Source organism: Haliotis cracherodii, unplaced genomic scaffold (assembly GCF_022045235.1).
Source record: "Haliotis cracherodii isolate W230 unplaced genomic scaffold, xgHalCrac1.p SCAF_20, whole genome shotgun sequence".
In the NCBI taxonomy this organism is placed as follows: domain Eukaryota; kingdom Metazoa; phylum Mollusca; class Gastropoda; order Lepetellida; family Haliotidae; genus Haliotis; species Haliotis cracherodii.
The window spans coordinates 9,882,217-9,904,729 of NW_027266276.1; the positions used below are offsets into that span (position 1 = coordinate 9,882,217).

The 22,513-nt window shown below is 42.2% G+C and overlaps 1 protein-coding gene across 1 annotated transcript; it reads right to left on the reverse strand.

The window, feature by feature from the left end:
* Positions 1–2,989: 2,989 nt before the first annotated feature.
* LOC139470105 (uncharacterized) lies at positions 2,990–14,962 on the reverse strand. Its single transcript, XM_071252398.1, has 5 exons — positions 14,856–14,962; positions 10,032–10,129; positions 8,543–8,747; positions 5,923–6,108; positions 2,990–4,133 (listed from the first exon to the last, which is right to left on the reverse strand). The coding sequence occupies exons 1-5, from the start codon at positions 14,886–14,888 to the stop codon at positions 4,005–4,007; spliced, it is 651 nt and encodes a 216-aa protein (XP_071108499.1). The 5' UTR covers positions 14,889–14,962; the 3' UTR covers positions 2,990–4,004.
* Between the last annotated feature and the right edge of the window lie 7,551 nt (positions 14,963–22,513).

A 22,513-nucleotide genomic window follows, 5' to 3' on the forward strand; every position in this document is an offset into this window, starting at 1 on the left:
CGACATTTAAGGTGCAGAGTTGCGTCCCTTGGGTGAAGCAGAAACTTATGATCGTCGGTTTGAATCCCAAATTCGCCCGGATTGGGATTCTTGGCTTGTCAGCCTGACAACCGACCACATGCGCACACACACCTACACGCACTCGCACACGCACGCACACACACGCACACGCACGCACACACACACACACACTAATAATAAATGTTTTTGCCCTGCCAGTTTTACATGGGATACTGTGACGCTATGCTTTCCGGTCCGTGTCATTGTATTGTGGTCAGAGGTTAATAAAATTATTATCTCCTTCGTCTGGTGTAAGTTTTGTCTATATACTTGTACGCTAAAACAGTTAGGTGAGTGAGTGAGTTGGATTTAACGCCGCTTTTAACAGAATTCCAGTTATATCGCATCGTGTCAGCTTAATGTGGGAGGAAAGCCAGAAGTGATGCAGGTCTCAGACGTTTACCACTTCGGTGAAACCCACGAGCACGGTAATGGTGCTGACAAATCTAGAAACATAATCTGGGCGAACCGGGATTCGAACCCACAATCATAGGTTTCTGGTGTGCCCAAGGGACGCAACTCTGCACAGCGAATCGCGGCGCCTTAGACGACTGAGCCACCCGTGCCTCCTAAAACAGTTAAGCGTCTCGCGAGACGCACTTCTCTCGCGGCCTCTTACATCAAATGTAGATATTTATATATATCGGACAAATCGATTTCTTATATGACATGGTTCTTGGGTGGTATGTAAATGTATTCAATGAGGCGGGTTGTTTCAGATATGATGGCGCCTTCAACGAAGAGTTCAATTCACCTGCTCCAATGAAACTGACAGTACCATATTACTTCAAGTAGACGGGATTCTTAGCGGCGCAAATATCGTTTCAAAGGCATACATTACAACTTCAAACATCACCTTTCTGTCAGTTGTAAGGAGAAGTTGGAGGTCACGTGTCTGCGATAATAACCAAGCTCCATTCACGCTCACGACGCCTTCGTTATACTTCGGTTTAGGGAGCAAGATAACGATGTGAGGAGTTTGGAATTCAACAACCTTCACTAATTTATCAACTTTCAACGTTTTGACTGTTATTGCAAAACTGTGGCGCGCAATGACATGTTTCGCTTAACAAAATATGGCTTCTTTCTATTCTTTTTCGGGGGGTTGGGTTAAGGTGATGTGAGGTTTAACTTCGCGTCCAAGATTATAGCACTTACACAGAGACGTGCATGCATGTGTGTGTGTGTGTGTGTGTGTGTGTGTGTGGCTGCTTGTACTCGTCCGGACTGATGCCGATTTATTGTCTAGCCCACTGAGATACCATGCAGCAGTTTAACATGAATACCCCACTCAGACTCAGTATACTGACTCCGAGCCGACCAGTCCTGGTTTTAGCCCCTTTATGCCGAGCTCCAGACAGGGTAACAACAAGTACCATCTTTTAACGTCTTTTGGTATGACGCGGCCGGGGATCGAACCCCGGACCTTCCGCTCTCCGGGCGGACGCTCTACCATTAGACCACGGAGGCGGTCGCCTGATGCTTCAAGCGTTCGCTCGTCACGCCGAAGACCTGAGTTCGATTCCCCACTTGGGTACAAATGTGAAGCCCATTTTCCGGTGTCCTCCGCCGTGATATTGCTGGAATATTGCTAAAAGCGGCGTAAAACCATACTCACTCACTAATCTATTTAATCTGGCTCGTATTATGAAGGTTTTTTTTACTTATCACCAACATCTTTTTTGTGAAGCATTTCAAAAAAATATTTCAGATAGATAATTTGAGCATTATGTATTTTTATTCATGATCAAAATATTTTTTTGTGATTTTTGACAAATAGATATTTCATATGAAGAAGACCCGTGAAGATCCGGGGTAGGAAAGGTCTTCAGGAAACCATACTTGCCGTAAAAGGCGAGTATGCTTGTTGTAAGAGGCGACTAACGGGATCGGGTGGTCAGACTCGCTTACTTGGTTGATGCATGTCATCCCAATTGCGTGGATCGATGCTCATGATGTCAATTACTGGAATATCTGGTCCAGACTCGATTATTTACAGACCGCCGTCATATAGCTGGAATATTGTTGAGTGCGGTGTTAAACAACACACAAACAAACAAAACAAACATATGAAGGAATTGGTTTTCTTTTTAGTAATCTTCCTGCATCGGTCACCGTTGGGTTTTTTTTCCAAAGCAACGAGGGTAAAATAATCAATTCATTCCGTAATGACGAAATCACTCGAATCTGTAGATTCAGCGAGTTGACCACCCGATCCCGTTAGCCGCCTCTTACAACAAGCATGGTTTGCTGAAGACCAACTCTCACCCGGAATCGTAATGGGGGGTCCTGGCTCAGAATCCACTGCGTCAATAAGAACCTGACGTCACCATAATGGTTCAAAGGTATCTAGTTCAGAAGAATTAACTAAATAGTTCAGAAGTAATTTATTAACTAAAAATATCGGCCGAATATCTGGCGTTGAGCAATTTGTGAAATTGGGAATTTGAAAAGGGCATTCGTCGCCCCTTTCCGTAACCGGCAAGATTCGGCTTGTCCCGGAATAACACGAGTTGGTCACGAATGGGAAAAGGGCGGGAGATAACGAAGCAATGAGTCAAACATTGCAATGAACGCTGTACGAACAGTCAAAATTTTCAGAAGTATCATGTTTGATTGTATGATTGAGTGAGTGAGTTTGGTTTTACGCCGCTTTTAGCAATATTCCAGCAATATCACGGCGGGGGACACCAGAAATGGGCTTCACACATTGTACCCATGTCGGGATTCGAACCTGGGTCTTCGGCGTGACGAGAGAACGCTTCAATCACTAGGCTACCCGACCTCCCTTAGATTGTATGGAGCTTGTGATACAACTGTGACTACGCCACAGCGACGGAAACGAAGAACCGTATTCATGATACTATTGAGTGATGTTTGTCAAATTGAAAAGGACTGCAAAAACACAACATTGAGTCCATTGTCACAAGAAATGTGAGGAAGTGTCCAATTATCACAAGTAAAACGTTCATAAAATACTTTCATTTTTTTTTTATTTCAAATAATGCATACAAGACTCCCATCATTAATTCTATCGCGTCTACTAACTTGAAAGTAATGTATTTGCCCACTTAATATATTTGTTATTTTGAAGTGGAATACAATTTATTTGAAATAACAAAGCCCACTTCCCCAATTAATTTTGTTGTGTACAGTTCGACGATTGATCAAACATATATCAAGTCATATATTTATATAATCATACATCAATATTAAGAAATCAATAAATGTACAGAATCCGAATAAAATTGACTTTGAGTAAATGAGAATTATGAATTTAGCTATCAGAATACAGAGTATTTGAAGAGGAGTAAAATCTGTACAAAATGTTCACTTCGCAATTATGTTGTCTTCGGGTTATTAATGCGTACTGAGTTCCCTCCCTTTGATTGTTGCGTTAACACTTCAACTTCCGATGCTAACAGCGTCATGCATCCGACTCCGTGGTAAAACATTTAAACACGCACATTTAACTGATACAATGCAGACAAAAAGAAATGTAGACAGTTATACAGTGAAATCTCATTAGCCCCGACCCTTATGTTAAAAAAGTCAATTTGATAAACAATTAACTGCACATGTTAAATCCCGAGAAAGAGAAACCAACGATATTTGTATACAAAGCCAATATGGTTTGAATCAATAACATTTGTCGAATTTTGTCCGTCCGACAGCATTTTAAACCCTGTGGAATTCAGTGTGTTTCGAAAACAATTTATCTGATACCTGCGAATGAAACACAGTACCAGTCGATGAATTCCCCTTCCTTTCTCGGAAATAACTTACCTAGAGATTATTAACTACGATTAAAGGCGATATTTTGAACTTATTCTGATTTAACACTATCAATGAAACTCCGAAGCAAGTCGGTAAAATAATGCATGTTGAGAATCGAAATCCCCAACCAGGCAAAAAACTCCGCACAGTGCTGTAGTAGCGACGCCTCATGCGGAGCCTCTGTTGGGCAAGCAACGGGTCACTCCGCTGTTACGGGAGGGGTCTTCAAAACGCTTGTCATTCTTTAGTTCCCAAATGTCGCTGATCTTCCCTTTAAACTCTCGGACTGTCGGGCTCTGAAACAGGTGGGTTCTTGTATTAAGATCTAAAATTGAGCTCAAGCAAAACTCAGCCTGGTTCCCTGGGTATGCTGCGCTGGCGCTACAGTGTCGCGCCAGCGCAGCATACTCAGGGAACCAGGCTGAAGCAAAACTGTAGTCCCAAATAAAACAACACTTTAAATGTCTGCTACCTCAAATATTTCCTTTATTATCTATATTAATTTAGACAGAAATTATAACCTTTCTAGTAAATAACAAACTCTGTAACGAGACAGGAACGATTTCGCCTCTGAATACCCACTTAGCATTGTCCCAGTAGGTTGTAGCCTGCCGAATGCCTACTAATAAGAGTGGGTGAGTTTGGTTTTACGCCGCTTTTAGCAATATTCAAGCAATAGCACGGCGGGGGAAAACAGAAATGAGCTTCACATATTGTACCCATGTCGGAAATCGAACCTAGGTCTTCGACGTGCAAGCGAACGCCTTAACCACTAGGCTACCACACCGCCCCCTAATGACAAAAAGTGAAAGCGGGTTTTACGTCGCGTTCAAGATTATTGCAAAGGGACGAGCATGTTAATTCGGATGACTCCTGTTTTAATAACCAAACGCACGTGGTGTACCATGATACCACGGCTAATTTCGAACCAGACACGGGGCGGTCGGGTAGCCTAGTGGTTAAAGCGTTCGCTCGTCACGCCGAAGACCCGGGTTCGATATTCGACATGGGTACAATGTGTGAAGCCCATTTCTGGTGTCCCCCGCCGTGATATTGCTGGAATATTGCTAAAAGCGGCGTAAAACCATACTCACTCACTCGAACCAGACACCAACTGAAGACATACTGGCGAATGGGTAACAAGTTCTCATAGTAATAGAGTAGAATATATAATACACTGGATAATAGAGGCTGGGGCATTTGACATCTTCGCGAGGCAAGAGAGTTAACTGACTGTAAAAGTCCAATTTCCACCCTTGCCGAACTAGGCTGGATTAACGAGTCTATGCATAGTCCAATCAAAATCGCATAACGAAATCGACATCCGGTTCGTAAACTGCCTTGCAGATTTCGGTTGACTGCAGGATTTGCAAACCATGTGTACGGTCAACTAAGCGTCAACAAATATTTTCAAAATCTTCATTTTTTTTAATTAAGGTACTCACGTGATTTTATGCACTTTGCAAAGTAAAACTCTTTTTATCACAATATAGATCTTGATTATCGACCAGGTCGTCTTCACTGGGCGCCGCCATTTTATTTGAAGCAAATGCAAGTGAAATGAGAGGTGGAATCTGATTGGTCAATAGGAGGGACATAGAAGGGACATAACTCGTAATAACCACTAGTGGCGCTTCGACCGAGCCACGAAATTCCAGCCTATTTCGGCAAGGGTGGAAACTGGACCTTTTTGGTCAGTTAACTCAACAAGACATATGCCAGTTTTCTAGACGAGGGTCATAAACAATAATACACATATTATCATAAAAAAGGAGGACATTTTATCATAAAATATAAAGTGTTTTTGCATTTTGTCTCTTCGGGAAGGGTCACGAAAAAAAGTTCATGAGGAAGGTCATCCAAAAATATGACCAGCATTTGGGGAGGGTAATTATTATTTTCAGTACATTAGTGTCTCAAAAACCTCTGACACCTCCACCCCTCATCCCACCAAGCCCTTCCCTCACAATGAAGGACCGCTCCCTAATAGGGACCAGAGCTCAGAGCAGAGTCTCTCTGTACCACGATCAGTACTTGAAGTGGTGACAGGTAGGATTAAAAACATTATAAACACCATCTACCCACCAGATCTCGTCCAGCGCCGCCGACATACACGAGACCTTGGATGTGAACCCCGACTAACGTCACTTCCTGCACATGCTCCTCCTCTTCGCCATTGAACTCCAGAACGAGGCCAGACATCAATGGGGGCTGCTGCCCGGGCATCCTGGCGACACCTCGGCGGACGCGGCGGTTACGGAACACCTCCACCTGCAGCACAATCAGTGAGTGAGTGATTTGGGTTCAATGTGCTTTGATTTATTCCAGTTAATTCACGACCACCACCCAAATAATTTTTTTTGTTCTTCTTTTCCTCATATTATCTCTTAAACAGTCTTTTCATATCATAAGTTGTCCAGCGGTCTTGGGGGCGTGCGGGGGGGGGGGGGGGGGGGGGGGGGAGGGGAGAGAGAGCACGGGTGGCCCAGTCGTCTAAGGCGCCGCGATTCACTGTGCAGAGTTGCGTCCCTTGGGCACACCAGAATCCTATGATTGTTGGTTCGAATCCTGGTTCGCCCCGATTATGTGTCTAGGTTTGTCAGCACCGTACCCGTGCTCATGGGTTTCACCGAAGTGGTAAACGTCTAAGACCTGCATCACTTCGGGCTTTCCTCCCACATTAAGCTGACACGCCGCGATATAACTGGAATACTGTTAAAGGCGGCGTTAAACCCAACTCACTCACTTACTCCAGCGGTCTTTAGGGGACATGGGTAAACATACTGTCCATGTTCTTTTATGTTTCCTGGAGTTTTTGACTTGACTAACGAATCTATGCATAGTCGACTCAAAATCGCGTAACGAACTAGAGATAAAGTTCGTAAACAACATGGAATTTATCGTGCAGATACCGGTCGACTGCAAAGGATGTGTACCGTCAACTGGGCGGCGACAGATATTTTGCAAATCTTTGCATGTTTTTCAAATAAGGTGCTTTAGTGATTTAATGCACTTCGCGGGGTAAGACCCGTTTTATTGCAAAAGAGACCTAGATTATCGATCAAATCGTCCTGACTGGGCGCCGCCATTTTGTTTGAAGCAAATGCGAGTGATATGAGTGATGGAATCTGATTGGTCAATAGAAGGGACATAGAAGGGACATAACTCGTAATAGACACTGAGGGCGCTTCGATCGAGCTCGGAAAATCCAGCCTATTTCGGCAAGGGTGGAAACTTGACTTTTATAGACTCCCTTGCCTGGGGAAGATGCTCGAACTCGAGGTTACAGCAGCCCATGACCGCAGAGGGACCGGCGGACAAGGAATCTCACCGCGCACCAAATTATATTGCAGGTATGTCGTATGCCTGTTTTGCCCCGAATCGATATATACCACAGTTGGACATTTATCACTTCGTTCCTTTTTCACATTCATGGAAGAAGCAGAATTTCATTCGGGGAAATATCGTGAATATCCGGAGAATGGCGTCTTACATCATTAATTCGAGATACAAAACTGTGGTTGGTATGTTGCAAATGCAATGCATATGGCATGTACCTTACGTGTTAGCGAGGTACAGTGAAAACAAGATAGCTTTGATCCAGAGGAACAACATGGCGCAAATATACTTTGTGGCATACCTACCTATTGATGTAAGTACCTGTACCGAATAAAGAGGTGAGGTGAGGTGAAAATGAGTTTAACGTCACGTTATAGCGCTAGATCACTGAGATACCATGCCGCAGTTTAACATGAATACCCCACTCAGACACAGTATACTGACTCCGAGCCAACCAGTCGTTGTTTTAGCCCCTTAATGCCGAGCACCAGACAGAGTAACAACAAGTACCATCTTTTAACGTCTTTTGGTATGACGCAGCCGGGGATCGAACACCGGACCTTCCGCTCCCCGTGCGGACGCTCTACCACTAGACCACGGAGGCGGTCTGATGGATCAGGTGTTCGCGAACAGGATAAGCATGTGCTGCCCTGTCGGAATCACCGCCATACACACAGTTTGCATAAAAAAGGACGTGTTTGTTCCCCGACACCGCACAGCAGTAGTCTTGCCTTTGACGGCGGTATATAAACAAACCGCAACCAAGAGATAGACCAGAAATCCAGGCACACGATAGCACATTTACTAAAAAGAATTAACTAAAAACGACATGTTAATTTTGAATAACGTCTGCTGTGTGCAAGTGCAGAGATTCTGATGCTTTTAAGTAAAGAAAAAAACGTTTGAGCAATGTATGTTCGCAAATGAATGTTTTGCAACACAGTAGCATTGTGCTCTTTATAATTGTTTGTTTGTTTGTTCAACGTCAGCATTAAGTCAGCGAGCCTGACCACCCGATCTCGTTAGTCGCCTTTTACGACAAGCATCGTCACCTTTTACGGCAAGCATGGGTTGCTGAAGATCTATTCTAACCCAGACCTTCACGGGTCGTGTGCTCTAAAATAAAAGTGTTCTTTATAAGGGGTTATGTAAAATAACTATTATCATCCAACAAGTTTTCTTTTATTTCAGCAGATGTCTCTTTTTAAAGTTTCCCAATTCATCAAAGAAAGAACAATCGGGTAAAATATAATAAATTTAAAATATCTGTATTTCATCTTATGATTATCTCTTTCGGCTCTGGTTGAATCCGTTGAGTGGCTCCATTCAACCATTCAACCAAAAATGATTCAGGATCAGTCCTTACCGAAACCCATGTGTCGTTGTTAACGAGATAATCGCTCTCAAAGTGCACCCCGAACGTGCCCCCGGCGCCGCCTGACGTGGGGTTGTAGAGGTCATAGATGAGCTTGCCGCCGCGGATGTAGATGGCCTCGTAGTCGTGGGAGCCGCGGGCATACAGGAGGATGCCGTTCTGCTGGATGGTCTTGAAGCTCAGTTTGTAGTGAGCGCTGAAACACGTACAGAACGCTGACTCAAAAATTTGGATATCTATTTAGGAGTTAGTGGTTGATAGATCTATTGATTTATCACAATTGTCCTGCAATGAGTGATTTTGGTTTGACCAGTATTCCAGTTATATCACAGCGTGTCAGCTTGACGTGGGAGCAGTGTGTGACCTTGATTTAACGCCGCATTGAACAGTATTCCAGTTATATCACGACGTGTTAGCTTGATGTGGGAGTGAGTGAGGAATTGTGGTTAAACGCATCTTCCCGAGGCAAGTGAGTTAACTGACTTTAAAAGTCCAGTTTCCACCCTTGCCGAACTAGGCTGGTATTATGGAGTTACATTTTGGCTGGACTAACGAGTCCATGCATAGTCCAATCAAAATCGTGCAACGAATTCGAAATCCGGTTCGTAAACTGTCGTGCAGATTTCGGTCGATTGCAGGATTTTCAAAGCATGTGCACCGCCAACTCGTTGTCAACAGATATTTTCCAAATCTTTTCATGTTTTAATATAAGGTGCTCACGCATTGCGCGATGTAAGACCCGTTTTATCACAACATAGACCTTGATTATCGATCAGATCGTCTTGACTCGGTGTCACTTGCAAATGCAAGTGATACGAGAGGTGGAATATGATTGGTCTAAAGGAGAGGCTTAGAAGGGACATAACTCGTAATAGCCAGTGGTGGCGCTACGGCAGAGCCCATGAATTTCAGCCTAGTTAAGTTCGGCAAGGGTGGAAACTGGACTTTTATAGTCAATTACCTCGGGAAGATGGGTTAAACGTCGCTTTGAAAAGTATTCCAGTTATATCACGGCGTGTCAGCTTGATGTGGGAGTGAGTATGTGACCTTGGTTTAACGCCGCTTTGAACAGTATTCCAGTTACATCACGACGTGTCAGTTTGATGTGGGATGAGTGAGTGAGTTGGGTTTAACGCCGCTTTGAACAGTATTCCAGTTATATCACAGCGTGTCAGCTTAATGTGGGAGGAAAGCCTCAAGTGATACAGGTCATGCAAGTTTACTACTTTAGCGAGACCCATGGACACGAGTACGGTTCTGAAAAAAATTAAAACATAATCCACACGAGCAGGGATTCGTGCCCACTACCTGGGACGCACAAAGGACGTAACACGGCATAGAGTATTGCTTTGCCTGAGACGACTGGGTTACCCGATAGCAATAAACGATCACGCACGCACGCACGCACGCACGCACGCACGCACGCACGCACGCACGCACGCACGCACGCACGCACGCACGAAGAAATACAAGAACCAACCTGTCATACAGATCAAAGTTTTCGGGTTCAAACTCCAGATAAGAACTGTTTCCACTGAACTCAAAGCATGGCCCGTCATCAGCCGGCGACACAGCTACCTGCAAAAAAAACGGGATGCCCATCAGCCGGCGACACAGATTGTTTAAATATATTTTTGTTTCAACTAAAAAATTTGATCGGTGAACTAGACAGCGCTGTTTTGAATGCCTCTCCCTACATAGAAATCAGGAAACAAAGATGGTCGAGGTGTTTACAAAATATTTAAACAAAAATACCTTGGTAGTCAGTTATCAAGCATGATCAGCAGTGTCCGGTTTTGATTGTCAGAGTTAGTGAGTGAGTTGGGTTTAACGCCGCCTTTAACAGTATTCCAGTTATATCGCGGCGTGTCAGCTTAATGTGGGAGGAAAGCCCGAAGTGATGCAGATCTCGAACGTTTACCGCTTCGGTGAAACCCACGAGCACGGGTATGGTGCTGACAAACCTAGAAACATAATCGGGGTGAACTGGGATTCTAACCCACGATCATAGGTTTCTGGCGTGCCCAAGGGACGCAACTCTGCACAGTGAATCGCGGCGCCTTAGACGACTGGGCCACCCGTGCCCCCTGATTGTCAGAACTATGGGGTTATTCGTAGTATAAAGTACGACATTATGTACACAAGATACATATATATTATAAGTGAGAGTTTGATGTACATTAAACTACGTTTATAACGAACACGCTTATAACGAACTGACGGATATAACGAACTTTATTTATGGTCTCGGTCATTTGCTGTATATGTGCTGTATATATGCTTATAACGAACTGCGGTTATAACGAACTAAAATTAGTGGTCCCTTTGACTTCGTTATAACCGTAGTTTACTGTATTTTTTAAGCTTAAATCTACCAGAATTTGTGATCAAATTATGGACAGATAGAAGGATTTCCTGATTTGCTTCAGATGATAGGCCTACACATCCGTAAAGTACTGTATTTATATCATATCCTCTTATATAAAATAATAAGTTGCTTCTAATTTGATCATAATTACAACAAACAAAGAAGTAGTGTGGCGGGTCTTCATGGTGGTGACCACAGGAATAATCTGGGCTGTCAGTTATGCATCTATCAAATTTATGTCCGGTTAGGTCACTACGTCCGAGTCTGAGGCTGCAGTGGATAATTTGACAGAATCTGGTTCCAAAATCTGTATTAGTGAGTGAGTGAGTTTAACGCCACGTTTAACAGTATTCCAGTTACATCACGGCGTGTCAGCTTAATGTGGGAGGAAAGCCCGAAGTGATGCAGGTCTCAGACGTTTACCACTTCGGTGAAACCCACGAGCACGGGTATGGTGCTGACAAACCTAGACACATAATCGGGTCGAACCGGGATTCGAACCCAGTCTAAGGCGCCGCGATTCACTGTGCAGAGTTGCGTTCCTTGGGCACGCCAGAAACCTATGATTGTGGGTTCGAATCCCGGTTCACCCCGATTATGTTTCTAGGTTTGTCAGCACCATACCCGTGCTCGTGGGTTTCACCCAAGTGGTAAACGTCTGAGACCTGCATCACTTCGGGCTTTCCTCCCACATTCAGCTGACAAGCCGAGATATAACTGGAACCCAACTCACTCACTCGCTCACTGGTATTTGGAGATCTGAGGAGTTTCTAAGGCTCGCTGCTAGCCTTAACCTGGGCTTACTTGCACAAAGCGATCTTACGGCTAAGATGATCGTAACTCCCATACCTTAATATAGGCTTACGATAGTCTTAGCGCTAAGATCGCTTTGTGCAAGTGGACCATTGTCTGAGATTAGGTAGCAGAGATAAGCTGGTGCTAAATTATTTGCAATTTTGTAGAATAAAGATAAAGATGGATTTTTGTGCCTTATTGACAATGGTTTCAGATTTGTTTCTGTATACAATTTTAATGGCTTGTGCCACGTGTCGCACCACGCTACCAGCCGGCGACACATCTACCTGTAAATAAATGGAAACCCTCCTCAGCCGGCGACATAGCTACCTGTAAATAAATATAAATCCTCTTTCGACAATTATTAACAAATGGACGCATTCTCTCAGAGACAAAGCTGAATAGATGGGCATCCGTTTCACACGCTAAATACGTTATTGAAAATTTGACAGGGCATTTTAGTCCTGAGTTTGGTGTTCCTGAACATTAAAGTGAACTTACATATGTACTAGAGGTTAAAAGTAACGCAACATCATACTATCCACACAAAGTCTGTGTTGTTTGTTTGTTGTTTAACGCAGCACTCAGCAATATTCTAGCTATACGACGGCGGTCTGTAAATGATCGAGTCTGGACCAGACAATCCAGTGATTAACATCATGAGCATCGATCTACGCAATGGGGATACGATGACATGCATTAACCAAGTCAGCGATCCTGACCACCCGATCCCGTTAGTCGCCTCTTACAACAAGCATAGTCGCCTTTTACAGCAAGCATGGGTTGCTGAAGACCTATTCTACCCTGAATCTTCACAACTACCAGGACACACAAATACCTTTATCCGTTTATTATTGGGTCCAATTCGGATATTTATGTAATTGTAACCACTTATCCTGATTTCCTGTGAATTTGCTGACCATGCACGACTATCAATTTCCTCAAGATTTACTTGATTTAAATTACTTACCACTTCACCTTACACCCTTCCAGTTGTTAATGACTGCACGGACCATGCAGATCCACGGGTTCAATTGTCAGGTCGACATTGGTCTGTTAAGCTTTGTTTGTTTGTTTGTTTGTTGTTTAACGCTGCAATCAGCAATATTCCAGCTGTATGACAGTGGTCTGTAAATAATCGAGTCTGGACCAGGCAACCCAGTGATCGACATCATGATCATCGATCCACACAATTGAGACACGATGACATGCATCAACCAATTAAGCAAGCCTGACCACCCGATCCCATTCGTGACCAACTCGTTTTATTCCGGGACAAGCCGAATAGCGACTCGAGCCCCTCTCGTGGCCATTTTTGCGACCGGGTTCCGTCTTAGCGCAAACGGGCATACCTAAAACAATTGTGAATTCGTTGCGTAATGGTTCACATATATTTCCCAATATATCATATATATTTCTGATGCAATTTAAAGCATATCGGGACTTGCGGAATTATACACTGTCAGTATGATTGAACACATTTAACTGTGTCTTGGGTATATTTTTAGATTAGTTAAAATTATTTCTTTGACGAAGTACTTTGAAATCATACACGCATTCTGATTGGTTTGTCGTATTTTCGCACATAACATTCATCGATAGGGGGACGAGTCTCCTTGTAGGTTACGGAAAGGGGCGAGTTGTGACGAATGCACCCGATCCGCGTACAGACATCCAGGAATCAGACCAAAAGTAGTCCCGTGATACATTGATCATATTTAAGAAAGGGAACGCCCTGGGTCTGCTGCGCTGGTGCTCAATGTAGCGCCAGCGCAGCATACCCAGAGAACCAGGCTCGAAAGGAAAAAGGGCCCTCACAACCGGTTGGGCTTCGAGGAATGAGGAGTATGCAACCTTGGGGTTATTCAAAGCAATGGTTATAATGTCCAAACAAGATATTTCGGGATAATATTTATTAACACACGTGAGGCACCGAAAGCAAATTTCTTTTTGGTGACAATATGACCATGCACCGCGAACTTGTGACCGCCAATTTATAGCAATAAAGTGGTCTTTTCTTAAATGTCATGTTCCCCAAATTAGTAGCGAGCGCGTTGGGTTTAACGCCCTTGTGAACAGGTGAGGTGAGGTGATTATTGCACTTATAACATTCATCGATAGGGGGATGCACGTGTGTGTGGCTGCTTGTACTAGTCCGGACTGATGCCGATTTATAATGCTAGCCCACTGAGATACCATGCCGCAGTTTAAAATGAATACCCCCCCTCAGACACAGTATACTGACTCCGAGCCGACCAGTCCTTGTTTTAGCCCCTTAATGTCGAGCGCCAGACAGGACAACAACAAGTACCACCTTTTAACGTCTCTTGGTATGACGCGGCCGGGATTCGAACCCCGGACCTTCCGCTCTCCGGGCGGACGCTCTACCACTAGACCACGGAGGCGGTCCCTTGTGAACAGTCCTCCAGTTTTAGTTGACACCTTATGGGTAGAAATATAGTGTCGGCGTGCAAACCACAATTTGACAGTGAGCAACATTTAAACAAGGGTCGAGATAACCGCACGGTTTTGTAGTTAAATGTGATAGTCACGTGAACTAGTAAATTCAATATGGATTCCTCTCAATGCTCACCGAGATCACCTTACATGTATTTAGGACTGAGTGAACAGACAGTGAAATGGATGCTGGTGAAAAGAACTTTATCTAGGGCATATATGGTTTAAATAGAACGTCAAAGAGTGAGTGAGTGAGTATGGTTTTACGCCGCTTTTAGCAATATTCCAGCAATATCACGGCGGGGGACACCAGAAATGTACCCATGTCGGGATTCGAACCCGGGTCTTCGGCGTGACGAGCGAACGCTTTAACTACTAGGCCACCCGACCGCCCCAGAACGTCAAAGAACAAAGGATTTAATATCGCATATATCACATATGAATCATGAATGTTATCCCACTAGTAACACCAACTTTCTTTGAAATTAACATAAATTACCGTAAATTACCATACTTGTGATAGAAAACATTTTTAAGAGATCTGAAGGTGAAATGTGAAGAAGTGTCTTGACAATCAACGCAATGTGTATTTGTTTCTTAGTTAGATTCAAAGTCGAAAGAGTAACACAGGTTTACCAGATAGAAACAACACGAAAACAACAACAACAACAAAGAAATACTTACGATACACAACGAAAGAACTATCCAAATATTCATGATTATCACCCAGCACAACACTGCTTCTTGAAGTAAAGTTTACAAACTTTTGGACAGTTCGCGGATCCGCCCACAATGCTTGACCTTTTGAATGAGGCTGAACGCTTGCTCGGTCAGTTCCGGTTACAGAGATCCGGTTCCTCTTATCAGCCGGATACAGCCGGGTCAGTTGTACGACCATTCATGGTCTTCTATATTAAGTCCCCTCTTCTCGACACAGAGCCGGTATCTTTACAATCTGACTAAAGGAGGGACAAACTGCCATTGTTGAACAGTCCTGTGGTTAACCTTATTGTAATTATTATAACATTTATTGGAATATCGGTTTGAATATTACAATGCTCATTGTGTATTAATATTCTATATTTCTTTAAGTTGATGTCTTAAAATCTGCACTATAGCATATTAAAGTTTGGGACTTATTTGTCAAGGCTAACTCTTGTATTTCATAAACATCGAATTTTGTTTATATGACTACGTTGTCCTGTTAAACGAACAAGTTCACTGCAAAAATAAAAAAAGGTAAAATGTAAGGCGACATATCTGAGACACAAATGTCCTTATCTGTCTTGGATTGTTCATCACATAACCGGAGTGATTCTATAGATTTCATCCTTACATTTACTTCAGACCGTTTTAATGTCGTCGGTTGACAGAAATGGATTTTACAGGATTGTTTTTAATCATCTTAAATTGTATTTTGAATCGGTAGGTAGTAAAATGTAAAACATCTTGCCCTGGTTTGGATCCTTGTAAATAGTGACCGCCTCCGTGGTCTAGTGGTAGAGCGTCCGCCCGGAGAGAGGAAGGTTCGAATCCCGGCCGCGTCATACCAAAAGACGTTAAAAGATGGTACTTGTTACCCTGACTGGTGCTCGGCATTAAGGGGCTAAAACAAGGACTGACTCGGAGTCAGTATACTGTGTCTGTGTGGGGTATTCATGTTAAACTGCGGCATGGTATCTCAGTAAGCTAGCACGATAAATCGGCATCAGTCCGGACTAGTACAAGCAGCCACACAAACACACACACGTACATGCACGTCGCTATATAAGTGCCATAATCTTGGACGCGACGTTAAACCCCATTTCACCTCACCTCACCTTGTAAATAGTTTCAATCTGACAGCGGCAATTCATTGTCATTTTTATTGTCAAAGCGATTTTTATCGTCGGCGAAAACAAGCCTTGACATTCAGATTTATTTTATTTTATGGATAGGCGGGTCCATGAATTAAGCAAATTAATGTAAGGCCTTACTTATTTCATTTGATGTAAATATTTATTATACAATTAAGTGTTCACATCTACTTTGCAGACACAACATAGGGAGTTTGGAGCAGACAAACCAGTGGTTGGCATGCTACCCTGTATTGAACACATGGACCAATGTCTTCTTTTGCTTCCATAAACATCCTCTCCCCTTGCATGAACTCCTCATTCTCTTGTAGACATTCTTCTCTTCTCTTGTATACCCACTATTTTCATTTGCATTTACTCAATTCTTCTCTTTCATTAACACTTTCTTTCTCTTGCATAACCTTTATTGCATAGCCCAAAAATCTTCCCTTCTTTTGTATAAACTCCCTCCTCCCTCACCCTTTTTTGCATAAAATAAATTGTTCCCTCTCTTGCATAAACTCCCTCTTCTTTTAGCATAACTCTACCTTCTCTTGCATAAACTCCCTCTTCTTTTGCATAACTCAACCTTCTCTTGCATGAACTCCCTCTTCTTTTGCATAACTGTACCTTTTCTTGCATAAACTCCCTCTTCGTTAGCATAACTACACCTTCTCTTGCATAAACTCCCTCTTCTTTTTCATAGATACCTTCTCTTGCATAAACTCCCTCTTCTTTTTCATAGATACCTTCTCTTGCATAAACTCCATCTTCTTTAGCATAACTCTACCTTCTCTTGCATAAACTCCCTCTTCTTTTGCATAACTCTACCTTCTTTAGCATATACTCTTTATTTTTCTTGTAAAAGCACTTTTACTCTCAGTACCAAAATTAAAGTCATCTTATTTAAAGATATATATGAACAAAATGGAATCAAAATCGAGCCTAGGAGAAAGCTTAATTTTATTCCTACAGCTGAGGCAATCTAGACTTGCCCAACCATTCTAGACTTGAGTTAAGCTCCTTTTGTAATTCAATCTCTGTAGTCTGGGAGACAGACTACTTCCAAAACGACCTTTTTGCTATTTTCACCCCACCCCCTCCTCTGGTATAAACTGCACACTAACTATGGCAGATATTGTATAGGTTTTATTGGTATCACAGCAGACAGCAAACATCAACAATTGATGACATGTTAAAACAAACAAATGACCACTGTGTTGTACTGTCAGTGAAATAAGTGAGTACTCTTTTGTGGAAGGTAATACCCAACACTGAAAACAATGTGAATCACCACAGGATAACAACACTTGTGCCCTAGTTACCATCACCACTCAGTACTCACACTTTTAGTGATATGATCACACAATGAAAGACACAATCTCATCAAAATCACAGCCGCTAAACAAAGATCTGAGGACATCCCATTACAGACCGACCTTTCACGAACTCTGACCGACCAATGGAATTACTGACAAGAAGTCAACATTAGCCAATCAGAAGGCAGCTTTCTCGTGCTTTACGGCACTAATTTCAAATTGGTGACTACGCTTCGAAACATATTTTGACAAATTCTCAATTAAAAATGTGAAACCTAAACAAAAGAACATTCTCGAATGGCTAAATATATGGTCTAGATTGTATAGATTCAGTCGTTAAGCCCGTAACTCATTCAGAATACCCCGTTTTAAAGTTTTCAAGGCTGCATGATGAGAAAGCACATTCGGACTGTCACGATGACATGATCTGGTAAGCAACGCTCTGATTGGTTGTATGAAAGGTCGTTCTGACGTGACCCATAATGGGATGTCCTCAGATCTTTGTTTAGCAGTTGCGAGAACTAAGATCTGATTTTAATGAGATTGATGAAAGACGCTTCTGTCATTACGTCCCTTATCGTGAACACTACAAACCTTTCTCACGAACTTCACAATCCTTTCTCATGAGCATTACAATCCTTTCTCATAAACATCACAATACATTCTCCCATGTCGATCTCTATGCTTTCTCATGAACAAAACAATGTGTCATAAAAAAAATTTCTGTAACTTCTGAGAAACATTACACCTTCTCATCAAATCGCAATGTTTTCATAAACATCGCAATAATTACTCATAAACAAAATAATTTCTCGTAGAAATCACAATACTTTCTTATAAACAAAAAGACTTTCTCATAAACAATGTTATATTTTCCCATAAACATCACAAAACATTTTTCATGAACATCACAATACTTTCTCATAAACGATACAATATTTGAAATATTTCTTATTAAAATATCACATTTTTTCAAAAAAATTCAATGCATTATAAAAGGCAAACATCAAACCTCAGCGAAAAAGGACCGTACACCATCCTGTCTCATATCTCCCATGCTGGTGAAACACTATACGTGTTTTAAGACAACAATCCCCAGATCTATACTTACATAAAAATTTGAAAATGACCAAACACATACCGTATTCGACGTAGTAACGCCCTGGGTGCCCTCAAAATGAGAAATAGGGGGCTCTTATTCGAATATTATTTTGGTGGAAAAAACAGCGTTGAAAGCTAAATTTCGTGGTTTATGCTGACAGTCTGAAATGTTTATGTACGACAGATATATTTTTCCAGAATTACATTCCCCATAATTAAGGGTGCATATAACACACAAGTGTGTATTATACGCTAATAAATAAGTCTTGTGTACATTGATCAATTGGAAGGGGTGCGAATTGGGATTGCTCACTAGCCAATATATTAGCAAATATCGCCATGGGCGCTTATTAGAGCGGGGCGCTTATTACGTCGAATACGGTAGGTGCATTGATCAGATTCTATTCTATGAAACAAGTGTTCTCTCCTTCAGTACTTTCTTGCTTTAGCCAGGTTTGTTTGTTTATTTGTTGTTTAACTCTGCACTCAGCAATATACCAGCTATGACAGTGGGCTGTGAGTAATCGAGTCTGGACCAGACAATCCAGTGATTGACATCATGAGCATCGATCTACCCAATGGGGATTCGATGACATGCATCAACCAAGTCCGTGAGCCTGACCACCCGATCCCATTAGTCAACTCTTACGACAACATAGTCACCTTTTACGGCAAGCATGGGTTGCTGAAGACCTGTTCTAATCCGGATCTTCATGGGTCTTTACACTAGGAATAGTCTCCATTTCCATACATCTTTGGTATTCACAGACGAAAATAGATACAGATCAATATCAATGTTTTCTTGGCATTATAACCAATCGTTGATCCTCATAGGGGAGAAGAGGGAAACTAACAGGTAAGGGACAGACAGTCATTTAATATGTGATAGAGGGGCCTTGGAGTTTGATTGGAGACAATACTGGTAAAAATGACACTGAAGATCATTTTCTAGTCTTGGAAAATTGCATATCACCCACAACATTTTTGCCCACTTTGATTTCAAACAAGCAGCCATAAGTTAGGATTTGTTAAATAAATGTCTGCTTTTAATCCTTCTGAATGGGTTGATAGAAGGGTCGACAGACAACACTCAAGATAATAAACAAACAAATTGAAGTTGCACATGTCCTGGTCAAAATATTCCACAGCAGGAAATACCACACCCCAATAAACTAAGTCAGCAATATTTCAGCTATATCACAGTAGCCTATAATTGATGTCTTAGTCAGGTTGTCTGCCAATAACTAACCAAGTCTGGGTCATGTTGTCTGCAGTCCACACTGCTCGGGTAGGATGTCACACAGTCAGATAGGACAACCACTGTAACCATGGGATCCTCAACTCTCAGGACATCAAGGTAGCAGGACCACCTCATCCAAAGAATTCCAACACTGTTTTCTTCCAATCTTACACAGAGAGATTTGTTTTTGAATTATTGGCTGAATAGCTGGGATCGATTCCCAATCCGGGTACCATTTGAGGAACACCTTCTGGTGGAATATGTTAAAAGAGTCCAAACTCCCGATTTGCCCATAAGTTGATCCTTGGTTTGTCAGCACCATTCACACACTTGTTGGTTTCACCAAAAGGATGAACATCAGATACTAGCACAGTTTGGGGCTTCCCACCCACATGAAGAACATGTCATGATAAAGCTGAATCCCTGTCCAAACGGCCTTCAACCTGACTCACTCATACATTACAGTCATGCTGGTGAGCACAGAGTGAGTGAGTGAGTTGGGTTTAACTCCGCTTTTAACAGTATTCCAGTTATATCGCTGCGTGTCAGCTTAATGTGGGAGGAAAGCCCGAAGTGATGCAGGTCTCAGACGTTTACCACTTTGGTGAAACCCATGAGCACAGGTTTGGTGCTGACAAACCTAGAAACATAATCGGGCCGAACCGAGATTCAAACCCACAATCATAGGTTTCTGGTGTGCTCAAGGGACGCAATTCTGCACAGCGAATCGTGCCGCCTTAGTCGACTGGGCCACCCGTGCCCCCTGTGAGCACAGAGTGAGAAGACACTGTGATCTATTACACAATACATTCTTTGGTCTTAACAACATTCATGGCTTCTACATATCACAGATAGCATACAGCTGTTGATGAGTTAAATACATTAACTACACTATAGGAACAAGTTAAACACCACCACTCTTGGAGCACTGCACTCCTACTGTCACGATTCACCCAATGTTTGATGTATCCCAATACTTTACGCCAGGTTTGTTTGTATATTTGTTGTTTAACGCCGCTCTCAGCAATATTCCAGCTATATGATGGCGGTCTGTAAATATTGAGTCTGGACAAGATAATCCAGTGGTTGACATCATGAGCATCGATTCACACAATTGGAAAACGATGACAAGCATCAACCAAGTCAGCGAGTCTGACCACCCGATCCCGTTCGTCACCTCTTACGGCAAGCATGGGCTGCTAAAGACCTATTCTACCCACGATACAAGTACCATGTAAAACATGCAAGTATCATTTCATGAATTGATACAAAACAATACAATTATATACAAGTGATGTAAAAAACTGCATGCAAGTTACTCATAAAATATGAGTTCAGTACAAAGTTGTATCTTCTTGTACCTACTGGAGGTCTCAAGACCTTCTACCTAAATTCTCCACACAGTTCTACCTTCTTCTATTGATTCTGAACATTTCAACATTTCTCTGAGCAAGGCAGTTTTCAAGTTTACATATATCGCAACCTACTTCCGAGATATGTATTGTATCGTGAGAAGTGTATCATAACATCTCTACATCACTCCCATCACATATAGAGTATTATAGCTAGTGATAATATGTTCAGTTTTCACACAAATCTAAGAAGTTCATTTGTGGTAAGTTTTGACTGAATATTGTCTTGCATATATTTCATATGACTAAATCAGTATGAGCAAGTTTTCATTCGTTGTAAATATTCTTTGTAAAATTGGAGGTAATAAAATATTCCGTGATTATCATCGCTGTTCAGAAGAACAAAACCATACTTCTCAACTTTTGATAAGGAATATGAGTGTTTGATTGTTCGTTAATGCTGTACTCAACAATATTCCAGCCACATGATGATGGACCAGACAATCAAGTGATAGATATCATGAGCAATGATCCTCTCCATCAAGGGAGTGATGACACGCCTTCAAACAAGTCACCGAGCCCGACAATCTCATTCAAATCAGATCTTAGTTCTCGCTACTGCTAAACAAAGATCTGAGGACATCCCATTACGGGTCACGTCAGACCAACCTTTCAGGAACTTTGACCCACCAATGGAATGACTAACATTCGACATCAGCCAATCAGAAGGCAGCTTAATCGAGCGTTACGGCACGAGTTTCAAACTGGCGACTACGCCTTCGAAACATATTTGGACATATACTCAATTAAAGAATTAAAACTGAACAAATGAACATTCTGGAACGGCTAATAGATGGTCTAGATTGTATGAATACAGACATAAAGCCTAAAACTGTCATTCGGAATACCCTGTGTGTGTTTTTGAGGTTGCACGATCAAACGTCACATTCCAACTGTCACTTTCATGATCTGATTGGTCAGTGCTCTGATTGGTCAGATTAAAGGTCGTTCTGACATGACCTGCAATGGGATGTCCTCAGATCTTCATTTAGCAGTAGCAAGAACTAAGATATGATTTTAATGAGATTGTCAAGCCTGACCACCAGTCCTAAATTGCCTCTAATCAACAGCATAGGTTGCTGGGGACCAAATTCTATCTACGTGGAATCCACTTTGGGGTACAGTAAGGTGAGAAGGGCATGAGTATCCAGGTGCAGGCTGTGAGTGACTTGTTTGAACAAACGGTAGTTGATAATGCCATGCAATATCAACAATTCATATCAACACATAAGTATACATTTCCATAAGAGGTATATGTACTCAATGGAATCAAATGCAATATGGTAGACAAAAATTGAAATCCCAGTCCCAAAACAATTCAACAATAAATATGATAAAGACAGAATAATGTTGTCAATGTAAATGAAAAAGACATACTGAAAACATAATACCCAATCAATAAAAAATGTGTCAACATCAAACACACGAAAGGGCA